Genomic DNA, 14535 nt, shown 5'->3' with positions numbered 1-14535 from the left:
TCGAAAATCATGAGCTATATATACCTCTTAAATTTCTTCACCGTGATTAGTTTTGTGCCTTTCAGTCTCTTGAGGATCATGTGATCTGCAATGGTGATCCATTCTGGTGTATCAAATCAAATCATTGATGATATCCAAAGGTTTTTGGTTTAGAACAAGGAATACACGTTTAAAGCTTTGTTGTAGTTTATGATGAAATGTAATTAATAACCTGTTCATGTTTCTTTATTCTGTCCTTTTTTGATATATTTTTCATGAGTATAGTCTTCGTGTTATTCGATCGCCCTTTTATGAGAAAACTATATCTTCTACTAAAACTCAACCCATGTTCTTGTTTACTGCATAAACAAAAGAATTATTGTAAGCATACATCTTTCAAACATTATTATGTTAATTATCTTAAATTAGTAGTAAATTATCCCGATCAAACAAGAGAAGAAATTCGAGCAAAAACAGTATCAAGATTTTCATTTTTCTTGCTTATAAGACAGACTAAAGGAAGCAAATATGTGTGAATATAGTATAATTTTAACGGCATCTCCAAAACTCTTAGCCCTAAATAACATAATGCTATATATATGATTATTTGATACACTAGTATGGATCATTTTTGAGTCACGTCACAAAGCAAGGTGTTATGTTGTGTTCTTAGTATGTACATGGAAAGGGAATTAATCACATGTTGGAAAGAGCTTTTTGTAAGAAAAGGAAGGCTATAGAACCAACAAACTATAGGGATGATTACATCCAAATACTGCGCAGGGAGTAATTTTTTTATGTATTTCCATGCATGGAAGGACTAATTTACGAACTTGTTAAGGACTAATTAATTTACATCTTTCTTTTTTCAGGGGGAGGTAACACAGACAAATGTATTTGTTACTAGTCATATATATACTTTAGAGAACAATTATTTCACAACAATATTTCCTATACTAAGCTGAGAAGTACTTCTTATACACAAGATCATGAAACTGATTATTGAGCAGGATTCTACAGAAAATTTCTTCCAAATTCCTGTATCTTCCTTATAATCAGTCACGTGTGTAATGGATAGGGCTTACATCCTAGCAACATTCTCGATCGATATACCACGATGCATTATTGGAGGTGAGCAACCATGATGCATATAGGATAAAGCTTTGGCCACACCTTTAACAACATTCACCCTCATTTTCCAGTCTAATGCAGCTGCTTCTGTGCCATAGTATTTGATCCAAGCTCCCCTTCCAAGAACATATAAACAAACAACGAGAGCCGTGGATGTGAGCAAAATCCATAGAGCTTTATAATGTAACAGTGCCTGATTTCGGTCAAAGCTCGAATGAGATACTTGTCATTGAAATTTCTCCATCTGTTTCCAAATGAAATTTCTTCACTGCAAAAACCTGACCTGAAGGCAACTCAACCATGGAAATAGATCCTTGCCCTCTAACTCCAATGAGATACTTGTCATTGAAATTGTTGGTAGCTTCAATGATATTTTCGAACATAATTTTTCCATCATGGCCCCTTATGGAACACACTTCTTCAGATTGTGCCTTTTCTATAGCCTGGGCTCTTTTCTTTCTTGCTTTTTGAAAAAGAATATACATTGAAACCCCCATCCCACATAATAAAAGGACAACCAAGCAAGGAAACAATACCAGTAGAATGCCTTTGTGCCTCTTTTTAATGCGGTTGGCTTGTGCCTCTTTTGAATGCCTCTTCCACATTTCTTTTTGGTTTATTTCTTTACTTCCATGTTTATTTGGTTAAAATATTTTCATTACCATTTCCTACTTTGTTCTGCATTAAAATGTATTTATATATATATTGTGATTTCTAACTGTGCCTTGCATATATTTTTTGTCCTTGCATCTTGATGATTAAGGTTTTGGAAATGGAAAACTTAACAAGCCAACAAAGCTAGCTTGGATAATGTTGGTTGTTGATCTGGCAACAGATCGAGCAAAAGATATGCGCTAGGGAGAAATTCAGAGGTAATCATTGTTTAATTCATTGATGCTTCTATCACTGTATGCCTTACTAGATTGAACACCAGGAACTAGTTGAAATATTTATTGAAATGCATATAACAGAGAACTACAAATTATTGGTTGTTATTTATTTATTGCTATTCAAAATATATTTATTTGATAAAAGCTTTAATTGATTTATTATGAGGTGACTTGAAAATCTCTAATCCCATCAACAGTATTATGCATTTTCAATTAAAATAGAGTTAGTTCAACTAAGAAGCATGAACAGTTATAAATAGTGGCTATGTCATGTCATAACCATGTCATTACATTTTTTGATATTTTTTAGTTTTAGCTTTTTATTTGGATAATAGTTTACAAAAACATAAAAAAATATGTTTGGGGTTGTATATAACAACAAAATATTAAATACTCTTCATTATTAAATATTTTAAATTACTCGAGTACATGTTAAATATTTTTATCTTGTATTCACACACAAAATTTATATATACTTGGCTTAACGTTTCAGGTTCAAGTGGAAATCGAGAATGATGAGTGGATGTAATTATCTCCCACTGGTTCGCCATTTGTGGATGTGGTGCTGACAATTAGGAGGTACTTATTTATGATAGAAGAATTGTGCTATTACTGGTTACACACACATGCACATATATTACCTGATACACAATTAGGTAGGTTGGATAATTATCACCCGATACGATAATTATGTGAGACTTTGTAATTTTATAATTATGTGAGACTTTGTAATTTTAATTATTCATGTGATCTCTATAGTTTTATGTATATTTTAATCGTTATAGTTTTAAAATACTTTTTTTAATTTTTATAGTTTATATTTTAATTATTTTTTAGTCTATATAGTTTGAAAGTGATTTTTTTAGTCCTTATAATTTATATTTCAATTTTCTTTTAGTCCCTATAGTTTGAAAGTGATTTTTTTAGTTCCTATACTATGTATTTTAATTTTCTTTTAGTTCTTACTATCAAAATATGAGTAACATTATCAATTATAATTAACTGCAAAAATATTAACAAGTAATTCGTAACTAATTTATCACAAGATAATTTATAATAAAAAATATTTAATAATTTATAGCTAATTTGTATCTAATTATATTTATATATTTTTTATAATAAAGATTAAAAGATAATTAAAATAAAAATTATACGAACTAAAAAGATTATATTCAAACTATATGGACTAAAAGAGAATTAAGATACAAATTATAAGGACTAAAAAAATCACGGGACCAAAAAAGAATTAAAATATAAATTATAAAAAATAAAAAATCGCTTTCAAATTATAAGAACTAAAAAATATGAATCATGAAATTATAAATACCAAATAATTAATTCAACCTTATATTTATTAACCAAAATAGTTAGGTAATGAATAGTTGTTACTTTGATCCGTGTTACAGTTTTTACTAGCCATGATAATGGCCAGTGTACGGCCGAGTGAGAAATGGAAAACTGTTTTTAACAGCTCCTTAATGGCCACTAAATATTTCAGTTTTCCCGGCAATAAAACAGACCTTTACCAGCACTCTCAATAATTGCCGGTAATTGTTTTACCGAGCAGGATAAAGTGTCCATTAAATCGTCGGTGAATGTTTTACTACTATTTATATTGCTTCTAAAAGGTAAATTATTTGCCATTAAAAGTGTTTTAATTGTTGTAGTGTGCTCATCAAAATATCACTAGAAACTATAACAGGTAACACACCGTCAGCCCTGCATCTATGAAGTGCCAATCCCAACATATCTCCACTCCCTACCTTCGATTCTCACTAAAGTTGCTTCAAGCATATATTCGGTTGAAAAGACCAATCATAAAAAGAACAGTGGAACTTCTCTGCACTTTTCCGAGATCCAGTTCCATGACATCACTTAATCAGATCGAGCAGCTCCTCCACCCCCAGATGCTTGTTATTAAAAATTATAATGTCATTTCTGGCGAACCATATGGACGATATAACTGGCAACCATATAACTCTCCATACTTTTTTCATCTTTTTCCCCCTCGCACATCCCATATGTTGCCCAAAAATGATATTTAGCTTCCATTGGCAGAGACAATTCAAAACCAGTCCAGTAGTAACACCTTCATCCAGATATTATATGCAACATTACAGGAAAAAACAGATGTTGATATGACTCCTCACACAGTCACACACTGGTTACATAAAGGACAGAAGAGGTTCCCTTTTCTTCTACATCTAGCTCCTTCTTGAGTAATTATATTCATTTCCATCCCATGTTTCTCTCTATCCTGTTCTACCTTTTCCATCACATTACATATCATATCTATAATTTTCTGTCTACTGTTTTTATCTCCTCCTTCCACCCCAATCCATCCCAAAATGGGCTACTTTTTATGGCACTAATTTAAAAGTCAATCATTTTTACTTTTCTTTTATTCAAACCAACAACTTGTACATATGCATGCTCACACTACACCAAGGATTTCCCAGAAAAGAAAATGTACCAATTCATTCTCCCAATCGCCCTAGTATTTGAACCGGAAAATCTAGCTACTCTCGACCTCTAGTAACTTATACATGGTGTATTACAATGACAAAACAAACAAGCTTACAACAAAAGATAAAGGATAAAAGGTGTATAAAGAAGAAAACAAGAAAAACAAAATACTGAATTAGTTTAGTCCTTAGAGAAGTTGTCCAAGTCTATTCATAGGGAACTGGTTTGCTAAAGGTGATTTCCCTATCATAAGCTTCTTAGACACTTGATCCATGGTTGGGCGAGAACATGGATTTTCACTCAAGCAAGAAAGTGCCAAGCTTGCAACCAAAATGACATCCCCGGCAATTGATTTTTAAAGGTTGAGATGGTCTTTGGTCTAAAACATCAATGAGTAGTAGCAAATTATAAGTTACTGTTGCTGAAGTTGAAGATAACAATGAGGAAATCAGATCTCCTGGATGCTTCCCCATGATGATTTCTAAACAAAGCACTCCTAAACTGAATACATCACATTTCTCAGTCACTTCCATAGTCTGCGCAAGCTCTACAATAAATGAAAATTTACTCATAACCCAGTGTATAGGCTTTTGTATAAGCTACAAGTTCTAACTTATATTTTCTTAATGGATCATTTGGTATTTGCACATATCACTTTTTACTTAACTTTTTCATACGCTTAATTAGGGATTAGTCTAATGCCTTTACAAGTAAACAATGTTTAAACAAAATTAGAATGTAAACGTAGTGTAAATTAATTGCAAAAAAACTGATAATTTATATTTATATTTCTAAATATGAGGAAAAGGGGGTCCAACCTGGAGCTGCATACCCAAAGGTGCCTGCAAACGTGGTCCAATTGTTTGAACCAGGCTTTAGAATTTTAGCAGTCCCAAAATCAGAGACATGGGTTTCATATTGTGAATCCAAAAGAACATTCTTGCTCGATACATCACGGTGAATAATTGGAGGTGAGCAATCATGATGCAAATAGGATAAAGCATTGGCCACACCTTTAACAATATTCACCCGCTTTTCCCAGTCAAATGCAGCTGCTTTTGCGTCATTGATTAGTATTTGATCCAAGCTACAGCCTTCCAAGAACTTGTAAACCAAAAATGAGAACCATGAACGTGAGCAAAATCCACAAAGCTGTTGAAATATAAACTTGATTTGGGCCTAAATTAATTATTTGGTTCCTTGGACTTAGTTATTTTGAGCTTAAGTAATTATGGGTCATGTTTCTAAAGAATTCTTGTAGTGTTTGGAGTGTCTAGATACTTCTTATTATGGTTGTAATATTCTCTAGAATACTCTTTGGATCTCTAGAGTTGAGAACTCTCTAGAATTAGTGTGTCTAGAGTTCTCCTTAGAGTAGTATAAATAGAGATGTAATCCTACACATTTGTATCAAGCAAAAATACAAAGTTCTCTCCTCCATAAAGAATTCTCCTTCCTATCAAGTTTCTATTCAAAGTCTCCAATATTCCTAAACACTTTTCCTAAACATAAAAAGGCTTATTTCCTTTATAATGATACGGTGCCAGATTTCGGTCAAAGCTTGAATTTCATTTTGAAAAGCTTTAATATTGGGCTTCTCTCCATCTGTTTCCAAATAAAGTTTCTTCACTGCATAAACCTGACATGAAGACAACTCAGCCTTGTAAACAGTACCTTGCCCTCTGACTCGAATGAGATATCTGTAATCGAAGTTATTGGTTGCTTCAATGATATTCTCAAACATAAGTTTTCCATCATGACTCCATACGGAAAACACTTCTTCAGATAGTGCTTTTTCTGATTGTTCTTTCTCTTTCTTTTTTGGTTTATGACAAAAAATATACATTGAAACGCCCACCCCACACAACACTAATACTAGAGCACCCAAGATAATAAATAATGGCAGTAGAATGTCCTTGTGCCTCGTTTGATTGCGGTTGGTTGGGAAAAGCATCAAGCCAGTTACGTTGCCACACAACTTTTGTTACTTTTCAATGATTCAATTGGAGCATTAAGAAAGGCTTGATTTTTTGGAAGCGGCCCTTCTAACTGGTTGTATGATATATTCACCGAAATCAAATCTGACATGTCATCAAAAGTGGATGCAATTCTTCCAAAAGATTATTGCAAGAGAGATTCAACCATTGCAGTTGCTGCACCTTTCCAAGCTGTCTTGGTATTGTTCCACTCAACAAATTCCCACTAAGATCAAGAGATTCAAGAGCCTGAAAGTTGTGAAACTCAATGGTAATGCTACCATTTATTTTATCATTGCTCAAATTCAAGTTCCGTAACTTGGGTAATTCCACAACTTCTGTTGGTATTGTGCCACTCAACTGGTTATCACCAAGATCCAAATCTTCAAGATTTTGGAATGTTTCCAGAAAGATGGTTGGTACTTGGTTCTAATCTTAAGCTTAATTAACGATTTCATGTTGCCTAATTCGTTTGGAAGCTTTCCATTCAAGTGGTTGGAAGAAAGGTGAAGCCTTCCTAGCTTTGTTGCTTTAACAAGCTCGATTGGTATGCCACCTGAAATATTATTTTTGGAGATCTTCAACGTATGAAGATTGTGCTATATCTCCTTCCAATTGGTTTCCTTGCAGCCCAATAAGTCTAACAATACTGGAGCAATTCTTTAAACTTTTGGCACTGGACCCTGAAACGGTTACCAAAAGCTATAAAGTGCAGTAGTGACCCAGCAGAGCAAATTTGAGGTGGTAAATGGCCTGTGAAATCATTCTCAGATAGAAACAAGGCATACAAGTTGTGAAGGTTATTCAAGACATGCAGAATGCTGCCATTTAGTTTGTGGGTGGGCAGTTCTTAAACGATTAGCCTTTTCAAATTTCCAATTGAGGCAAAGATTGTTCACTTGGAGATTAAGGGTATCCAAATTGATCAAATTTCCTATAGAGGTAGGAATTGATCCAGAAAGATTGTTAATGCGTAAATACAAATAGGTGAGTTTTGTCAAGTTTCAATGGTGGAAGGAATGAATCCAGAAAGCTGGTTGCGATCAAGCCCAAGATCCTCTAAATTGGCCAAGTTTTCTATGGAAGCAGGAATTGATCCAGAAAATTTATTGGCATAAAGGTGGAGCAATATCAAGTTAGACAAGTTCCATATGGAAGATGGGACTAGACCAGATAGGAAATTATTGGCAAAATGTAAAATAAATTTAAATTTTTCATATTACCTGTTGTTTCAGGGATAGTAGCAGAGAGAGGGTTTTAAACAAACCGTTGGATGTATTTCTGAAACTTAATAGGGATTCGGATCCTCTCAGCAAAACTCTCTCCTGCAGCGGCACTCTAAGCCTTTGGATGTATCTCGCGGCTGATAATAAAAGTTGGCAAAATAAAACAATTTCTCTTCATAGTTCATTTGCTTTAAATATGGAGGGATCTTTTTTATTCTTAAGAATCCAATAAATTATTAACAATTTATAACAATTCACACATTCTTATTTAATCAATTGAATTAGACTTTCTTTTCTTAACTTATGTTTGCAAGGATGGCAAACTAGAAATGTGAATAAACATTAGACTAGGTCCATTTTTGTCCCTAATAATAATATTTAATATATAGGTATTAAATTTAATAATGATTACTTTTTAATTAATGGTAATATGTTTTTAATATAAATAAGTTCATATTAAAAAAGTTATACATTTAATAAATATATATTTTGTTTATGAATTTTAATAAATATTTAATAATATTATAAACCATTATTATATATTTTATTTAATAAATAAAATAATTAAAATGTATTTTACCATATTTCATATAATTAAAAAATAAGGTAATATATAGTTAATTAATATATGTTCTGACTTTTCCAGTTTTCATATAAGTTTTTGAAAAAAGTTTCATATGATTAAAAATAATTTTTTAATTATTATTCATAAAATGTCTGATTTTAAATTATTCTAATTCATAAAAATATTTTAAAATAATCAGTTTTTTAAAGAAGTGAGTATACTTGAGCACAAATATTATTTATATAAATATGTAACTAAACAGATTCTTCTTTATTTACTATTTTTTGTATTTATTAATAATGATGTATGACACACACATATATATATATATATATTAAAAAATTGTAATCTATTTTCTTATTTATTAGATTCAATTTAGTCTCATTTTTCTTCCATCAACTTTAAAATATTTTAAAGTTTAAAATGAAATTAAATTGAACACATCTTAAGAAATAAGAAACCAAATTCAACCTAATAAATAAACTAATGCACTAAAAAGTAATATAAATATTTTAATATATACTAAAATATGGATCATTTAATTACATTTTTATTATTGTTCAATTTTGATCAAATTTGACACACACAATTCTTGTAATATATAAATTTATTTCAATAATTGGATCAATAATCACATTTTACATCAAATTATAAAAATGATATAATAATTTTTAAAGTTACACGAGTGTAATTTGATCTCTCCTCTATTTAGAGGAGGGGTCAAACTATATCAATATAGTTTTTAACTGGATAATGTTCTTTTAATTCATCCTTGGATTGAAAATTAATTTCACATAAATCACATATAAAATTTTATATTAATTCAAAATTATTTATATCTTACTCATATAAATTAAAATTTACACGATATAAATATTTCAAAATATACTAAAATATAAATTATTTGATTACCTTCTTATTGTTCAATTTTGATAAAATTTGATAAACATAATCTTAATAATATGTAAATATAAATCAAATTTTGGATCAATATAGAACATATTTTATATCAAGTTATAAAAATTATGTAATAATAATTAAAGTTATATGAATGTAATTTGATTTTTTTTCTTTTTTATATCAATAAATATAATATATTTATTAATACTCATAAACAACATGTATTTGTTAAAGGTGTGATTATTAAAGAAAGAGGGACAGTGTCTATCACACGTAAAGCAAATGTGTTGAAGAACAATTTGATTTTATTAGCATCTATTATCACTTATCAGCATTGCGGGAGATGAATCCAACGGCTCAGCTTGCTGCTGCTGAGATGCTGAGTTCAAAGTCATTTTATTATATGAATCATTTAATCTAAGTCAAGATACCAATTGTAGAGGAAACTATCTGTCAACTTATTTAATTCAAAGGCGTTTTTGAAGGAAAATACTTAGATCATATCATCGATAATAAAGTTGTGAATACAAGTTGGAACATAATGAAAAACTTAGTGATTAACATAACATCTTCCTTCCCTAGCTAACGTATAGATTATAAGATTGGCTTGTCTCTTATTGAAACTTGCCTTTAGTTTACAAGATTTGACAAAATGGTTTTGCATTTAGAAATTATAACACTTAAATCAGAAGAATCAGATTGAGTTTTTAAGATTGTATCCACCAGAGATTTGCAATCTGTTTCGAACAGAATATTATGCAGGCCTAGATTTTTTGCCCAAGACATGGCATGATAAAGTGCCATCGCTTCCGCTTCCAGTGGTCGAATTCGTCTATGAAGAATTATGGATAGATGACTAATAGGACATAAGACCAAGTGAAATAAAGAGATTCAAAAAGTGTTGCTGCAAAAACCATCAACTACATTTTTGCAGTCCCGTTCGAAAATTATTCTGGGAGTGCACATCTCGTTTTGCAGTCAAATCATTGCTTGGTGAAGTCCCCAAGCCTCAGCTTCAACAGGTTCAGGATTACCATTGTTCAGGAATACGAAGAACCTACTTGATACCATTGATACATGATCTTTATTATTTGTCTTGTAGTGTTAACAAAATCATAACTGAAATAATTATAAAAAGGTTTTTTAAAGAATGTTTAATAATAATAAAAGATAAATCATGCACCTTAATCCATCAATAAAATCATGTTTTTTATTTGCTAAGAGATAGATTATGTTCTTTAATTCACACAAAATGTTTTTTTATAGAGACAGATCATATCTTTATTTACTTAGAGATAGGTCACGTTCTTTAATTGGAAAAAAAATATTGCCTTCCTTATTTTCTTTTTTTCTTATTTTTTTATCTATTTATTATACATCTTTAAATGAGATTTTAATTTAATTATTATTTTATTTATCAATTTTTTTTTTTCATTTTTCATTATTAACTAATGTGCGGGTAATGGGTAACCAATGGTGACGTATTTGTCCCGTTTCCACGCAATTTTCATTGAAAAGAAAAGAAGCACCGAGCGAAGCCAGCCAGGTTGTCTTCCGATTCCTTCGTGCGTGCGATTCTTCTGATATTCCAAGGCGACGCACCGACACCGGACCCATCTCCGGCGACATCTCACCGATCTCCGGCGAATCCCCGGTCCCCACTTTCTTCCCTCGAAATGAATCCCGAGTAGTACGTTCCTCTATTCCCTTTCCTTCGAATCATGTCTGATTTCAGCGAAGTTCGTTCCTTTTTCGCTTTTTTTATGTTCCCTGCCAAAAGGTTATGTAGGGTTGCAGTTAAATTGGTGAATATGGGTTGGGTTATGTTAGCATCAAATCTTTATTGGTGTGTAACCCTAGATTGATTGGTTTTCTTAGATTTTGACCCACTTGGCTTTTTTTCCTTTTATTTTTTGGGGATATTGAAATTTATTGTTTTTCAATCACGGGTTCACCAGCGAATACCGATCGTTTGTGTTTGTGTTTTTGTGATTGGTTTTAAAGTGAAGAGTTACCCTGATCTTGTCCCTTGTTGATTTCAAAGAGTTGAACTGCACATACTGTATGGTAGTTTGATTTGTGGTTTGCATGATTTGAGCAGGAGTTCATTGGGAGAATATCAAACTATTCTAAACATGAGATTAGAGGAAACATGAGAGGTTGTTTGCAAGGTTGTTACAGTGATGTGGGAGTTGACTTCCCCCATTGGAAGTATGGGATTTGGATTTGGTGATTATATGGTGTTGGGCTATTCTACTTAGATCAAGCAATAAGAGAAAAAGCTAATGATGTCTTGTGTTATATTGGTTTATAGATCTTAATGAATTGAGACTTTATGATTGGTTTTCTATTTAACTGTTATCTTAATGTTTGTGTGTGAAAGAGAAATGGTTGCTTCTGTGTTTGATTCACAGTCTATTATAAGAGACAGAGTTGATATACTGTGGTTATTCTTTGCAGTGATTATCTGTTCAAGCTCCTTCTTATTGGAGACTCTGGTGTTGGTAAATCATGCCTTCTTCTGAGATTTGCTGTAAGCTTTCAACTCCTTTTTATGCTAGTTGTTATTGTGACTACTACTGGATTTTGTTTCCTAAAGAATAATAATAGCATCCTTTAGGTCTGCTGTGATTGAATATGGCAATTAGTATCTGCGACATCTTAATAAATGATAGCTACATGTTTTATTCTCTGTTTGAGGTCTTGACTGTGTTTGAGTTCTGTAATATGAAAAAAAAAAAGTGAAACAATTAATAGCCTTATCACTGTGGACCATTTTGCCTCTCTCCCTATTTGTGTAGTAACGTATGCTTTCCCCAATTCCCCACACATAGAATGGTTGCTAATTTGCAATTTTATCATTAAGCTGTCCAATACAATCGCATGCTATAGTTATTCAAGAAAATATAATTAACTTTTGGTGGGTATTTTGATATGAACTCAATTTTAGAGTAGAAAATTTAGGGAGATCAAACTCCTGACTAGCATAGGTAGCCCTCTTTGAGACTGAAATTGCATAAAAAATGAAAGAAAGAAGATTACAAAGGATTTCAGCACTGCAGATGCACTAAATCCTCATTTATCCTTATTTCTAGTCAATCCTCTCCTGTTGGATTATGCTGAAAGTGACGAGGTTGTGTCTCCTATTGTTGGTTTTGTTGTGATCTGAACAAGTGAATTTGACCTTTGGAGAATGTCTAATTAAAAAATAAGGGTGAAAAAAAGGAATTATTAGGTTGTTTTAGTTCATTTACGTGAATTAAAAGGAAAGCCTATGGCTAGTGTCATAAAATATTTGTCTTTGACATGTAGTCTACTTTTTAGAGATTGTGTTTGGATTAACCTGATGATAATTTTTATTTTATGCTACAGGATGATTCGTACATAGAGAGCTACATAAGCACCATTGGAGTTGATTTTGTGAGTACAACTCTACAAATTATTATCTGAAACTGTTTGAAGCAATGTCTAAACTCACCATTTCATGTCAATTTGTGTAGAAAATACGTACTGTTGAGCAGGATGGAAAGACCATTAAACTACAGATCGTATGTATTTGATTGGCCTTTGTGTCTCTTTATCTATTGATACTTTGTCTCCAGTGAGCTGGACCTAACTTTTTTATTCTCTTTGTTGGTGAAATATTTTGCTTTAAGTGGATCACCAAAGGTCATGATTGTGTTGACATATAGTTTTCTTACCTTGATTTGTGATCTGTTTTTATATGTAGTGGGACACAGCCGGGCAAGAACGATTTAGGACAATCACCAGTAGCTACTATCGTGGGGCCCATGGGATCATTGTGGGTGATGATTTTCTTGGCATGGGCTTTTGGATATTGATTTCCCGTGTAGATGGATCCTTGCATGCTTTACTAACTGGTTCCTCTGGCAGATTGTTTATGATGTGACAGATGAAGAGAGCTTCAATAATGTGAAGCAGTGGCTCAGTGAAATTGATCGCTATGCAAGTGATAATGTTAACAAGCTTTTGGTTGGAAACAAGTGTGATCTGGAAGCAAATAGAGCTGTGTCATATGAAACAGCTAAAGTATAGCTTTGTTGCGCATCCCTTGAATTTTTCATTTTTTCATATAAAGTTTCAAACTTTTGTTCATGATTAGATCTGTTGGGTTATTAGGATTTTATTCATATTCCAGCTTCCCTTACCCCCATCTTTAATATTTGTTTTTTCTTTGACAGGCATTCGCAGATGAAATAGGCATACCTTTTATGGAAACAAGTGCAAAAGATGCTACAAATGTTGAACAGGCTTTCATGGCAATGGCTGCTTCAATCAAGGATAGGTATACATTCCGGTTTATAATTTAACAGTATATATTTAAGAAGATACAAAAGTTTAATGCAGCTGTGAGAAGCAAGCCCAGAAAAAATTGTTCCCAATTTACTCAATGAATAATTATACTGTGTATCTGATGTTGTCAGTTTCCTTAGCTGAGAAAAGTCAATTGTGAAAGAGTTACAAATGTTATTTTTTACTTATTCCTTGTGTTTTTCTTTATTGGAGTCCAGAATATATGCAAAGATATGGGTTAGTAGGCTTTTTCTATGTCTATTTTTTTGTGAAATTGAATGTGTCAAACATAGCAAAGTTTTTTCAGAATAAATATAAATACGTGATCGAGTCCAAACTTAGAATTTGCTGAAAAGTGAATAGACTCTTCTAGTTGAGGCAAAAGGGGTTAGTTATCCAATCTCTCACAACATTTTGGAAAGGAGAATAGAGTTATATATAGATCATATTCATATACTTTTTTTTGTCTACCAACTATTCCTTCTAAAAGCTAATATGATGGTATTTTATCTTGTGAATGTAGAATGGCAAGCCAACCTGCAAACAATGCAAGGCCTCCAACAGTGCAGATCAGGGGACAGCCAGTTGCACAGAAAGGTGGGTGCTGCTCTTCCTAACCACTAGTGACTCCGATCCATTTCATTTGGTTACCTATTTCATGTTAGATTTTTTTTTTATATAATATTTCACTAGTGGACCAGTGTCAGAATTTCTCTGTTGGTTTGGAACTGATCTAGATGATCCCATTCGTTGAATATACTTTATACTAAAAATGATATGGCTTGTGCAAAGTATAATACTCATTAATGCTAAATATATATTCCTATCTTTCCATTTGGGACTATTTTGTTTTTTATTCCCTCAAAATGTGCTGTCATAGAACTGCATAACCAATCTCTTGTTATACTCCACTTTGCATGTGTAAGAATTTTAAACTCACAAATATACAACTATGTTATGCAATCAACATTCTTTGATGGGAGATTAAATGAAACCAAACCATTTATGTTTATTATTTTCAAAACCCTGTCATTTGAAGCCCGTGGAATTTCAGTTCCAAACTTCCAACATGAGTTTGTTGGACTCAT

At 32.1% G+C, this 14535-nt stretch overlaps 1 protein-coding gene, 1 long non-coding RNA gene and 1 pseudogene across 2 annotated transcripts; 2 read left to right on the top strand and 1 right to left on the bottom strand.

Annotated features, from left to right (window-relative positions):
• Nucleotides 1–2735, top strand: LOC114396516. Its single transcript, XR_003663310.1, has 3 exons — nt 1–1110; nt 1874–1982; nt 2494–2735. It is a non-coding gene; the product is annotated as an uncharacterized LOC114396516 (long non-coding RNA).
• A 1197-nt stretch (nt 2736–3932) lies between these two features.
• On the bottom strand, nt 3933–7619 carry LOC114397384 (annotated as a pseudogene).
• A 2989-nt stretch (nt 7620–10608) lies between these two features.
• On the top strand, nt 10609–14291 carry LOC114396515 (ras-related protein RABD2a). The gene is made up of 8 exons (XM_028358531.1): nt 10609–10823; nt 11594–11666; nt 12506–12553; nt 12634–12681; nt 12864–12935; nt 13028–13183; nt 13336–13439; nt 13971–14291. The coding sequence occupies exons 1-8, from the start codon at nt 10810–10812 to the stop codon at nt 14062–14064; spliced, it is 609 nt and encodes a 202-aa protein (XP_028214332.1). The 5' UTR covers nt 10609–10809; the 3' UTR covers nt 14065–14291.
• The last annotated feature ends 244 nt before the right edge of the window (nt 14292–14535 follow it).

This window comes from Glycine soja, chromosome 18 (genome assembly GCF_004193775.1).
Source record: "Glycine soja cultivar W05 chromosome 18, ASM419377v2, whole genome shotgun sequence".
NCBI lineage: Eukaryota > Viridiplantae > Streptophyta > Magnoliopsida > Fabales > Fabaceae > Glycine > Glycine soja.
Note: the sequence above shows the minus strand (reverse complement) of the source record. Positions and strands in the feature narration are given on the sequence as shown.

What these genes read in the sequence shown, in the direction of transcription:
- LOC114396515 (XM_028358531.1), top strand. An exon ending in GCACCATTGGAGTTGATTTT is followed by an intron (nt 12,554 to 12,633) that starts GTGAGTACAACT and finishes CAATTTGTGTAG; the next exon opens with AAAATACGTACTGTTGAGCA. An exon ending in GTGGGGCCCATGGGATCATT is followed by an intron (nt 12,936 to 13,027) that starts GTGGGTGATGAT and finishes TTCCTCTGGCAG; the next exon opens with ATTGTTTATGATGTGACAGA.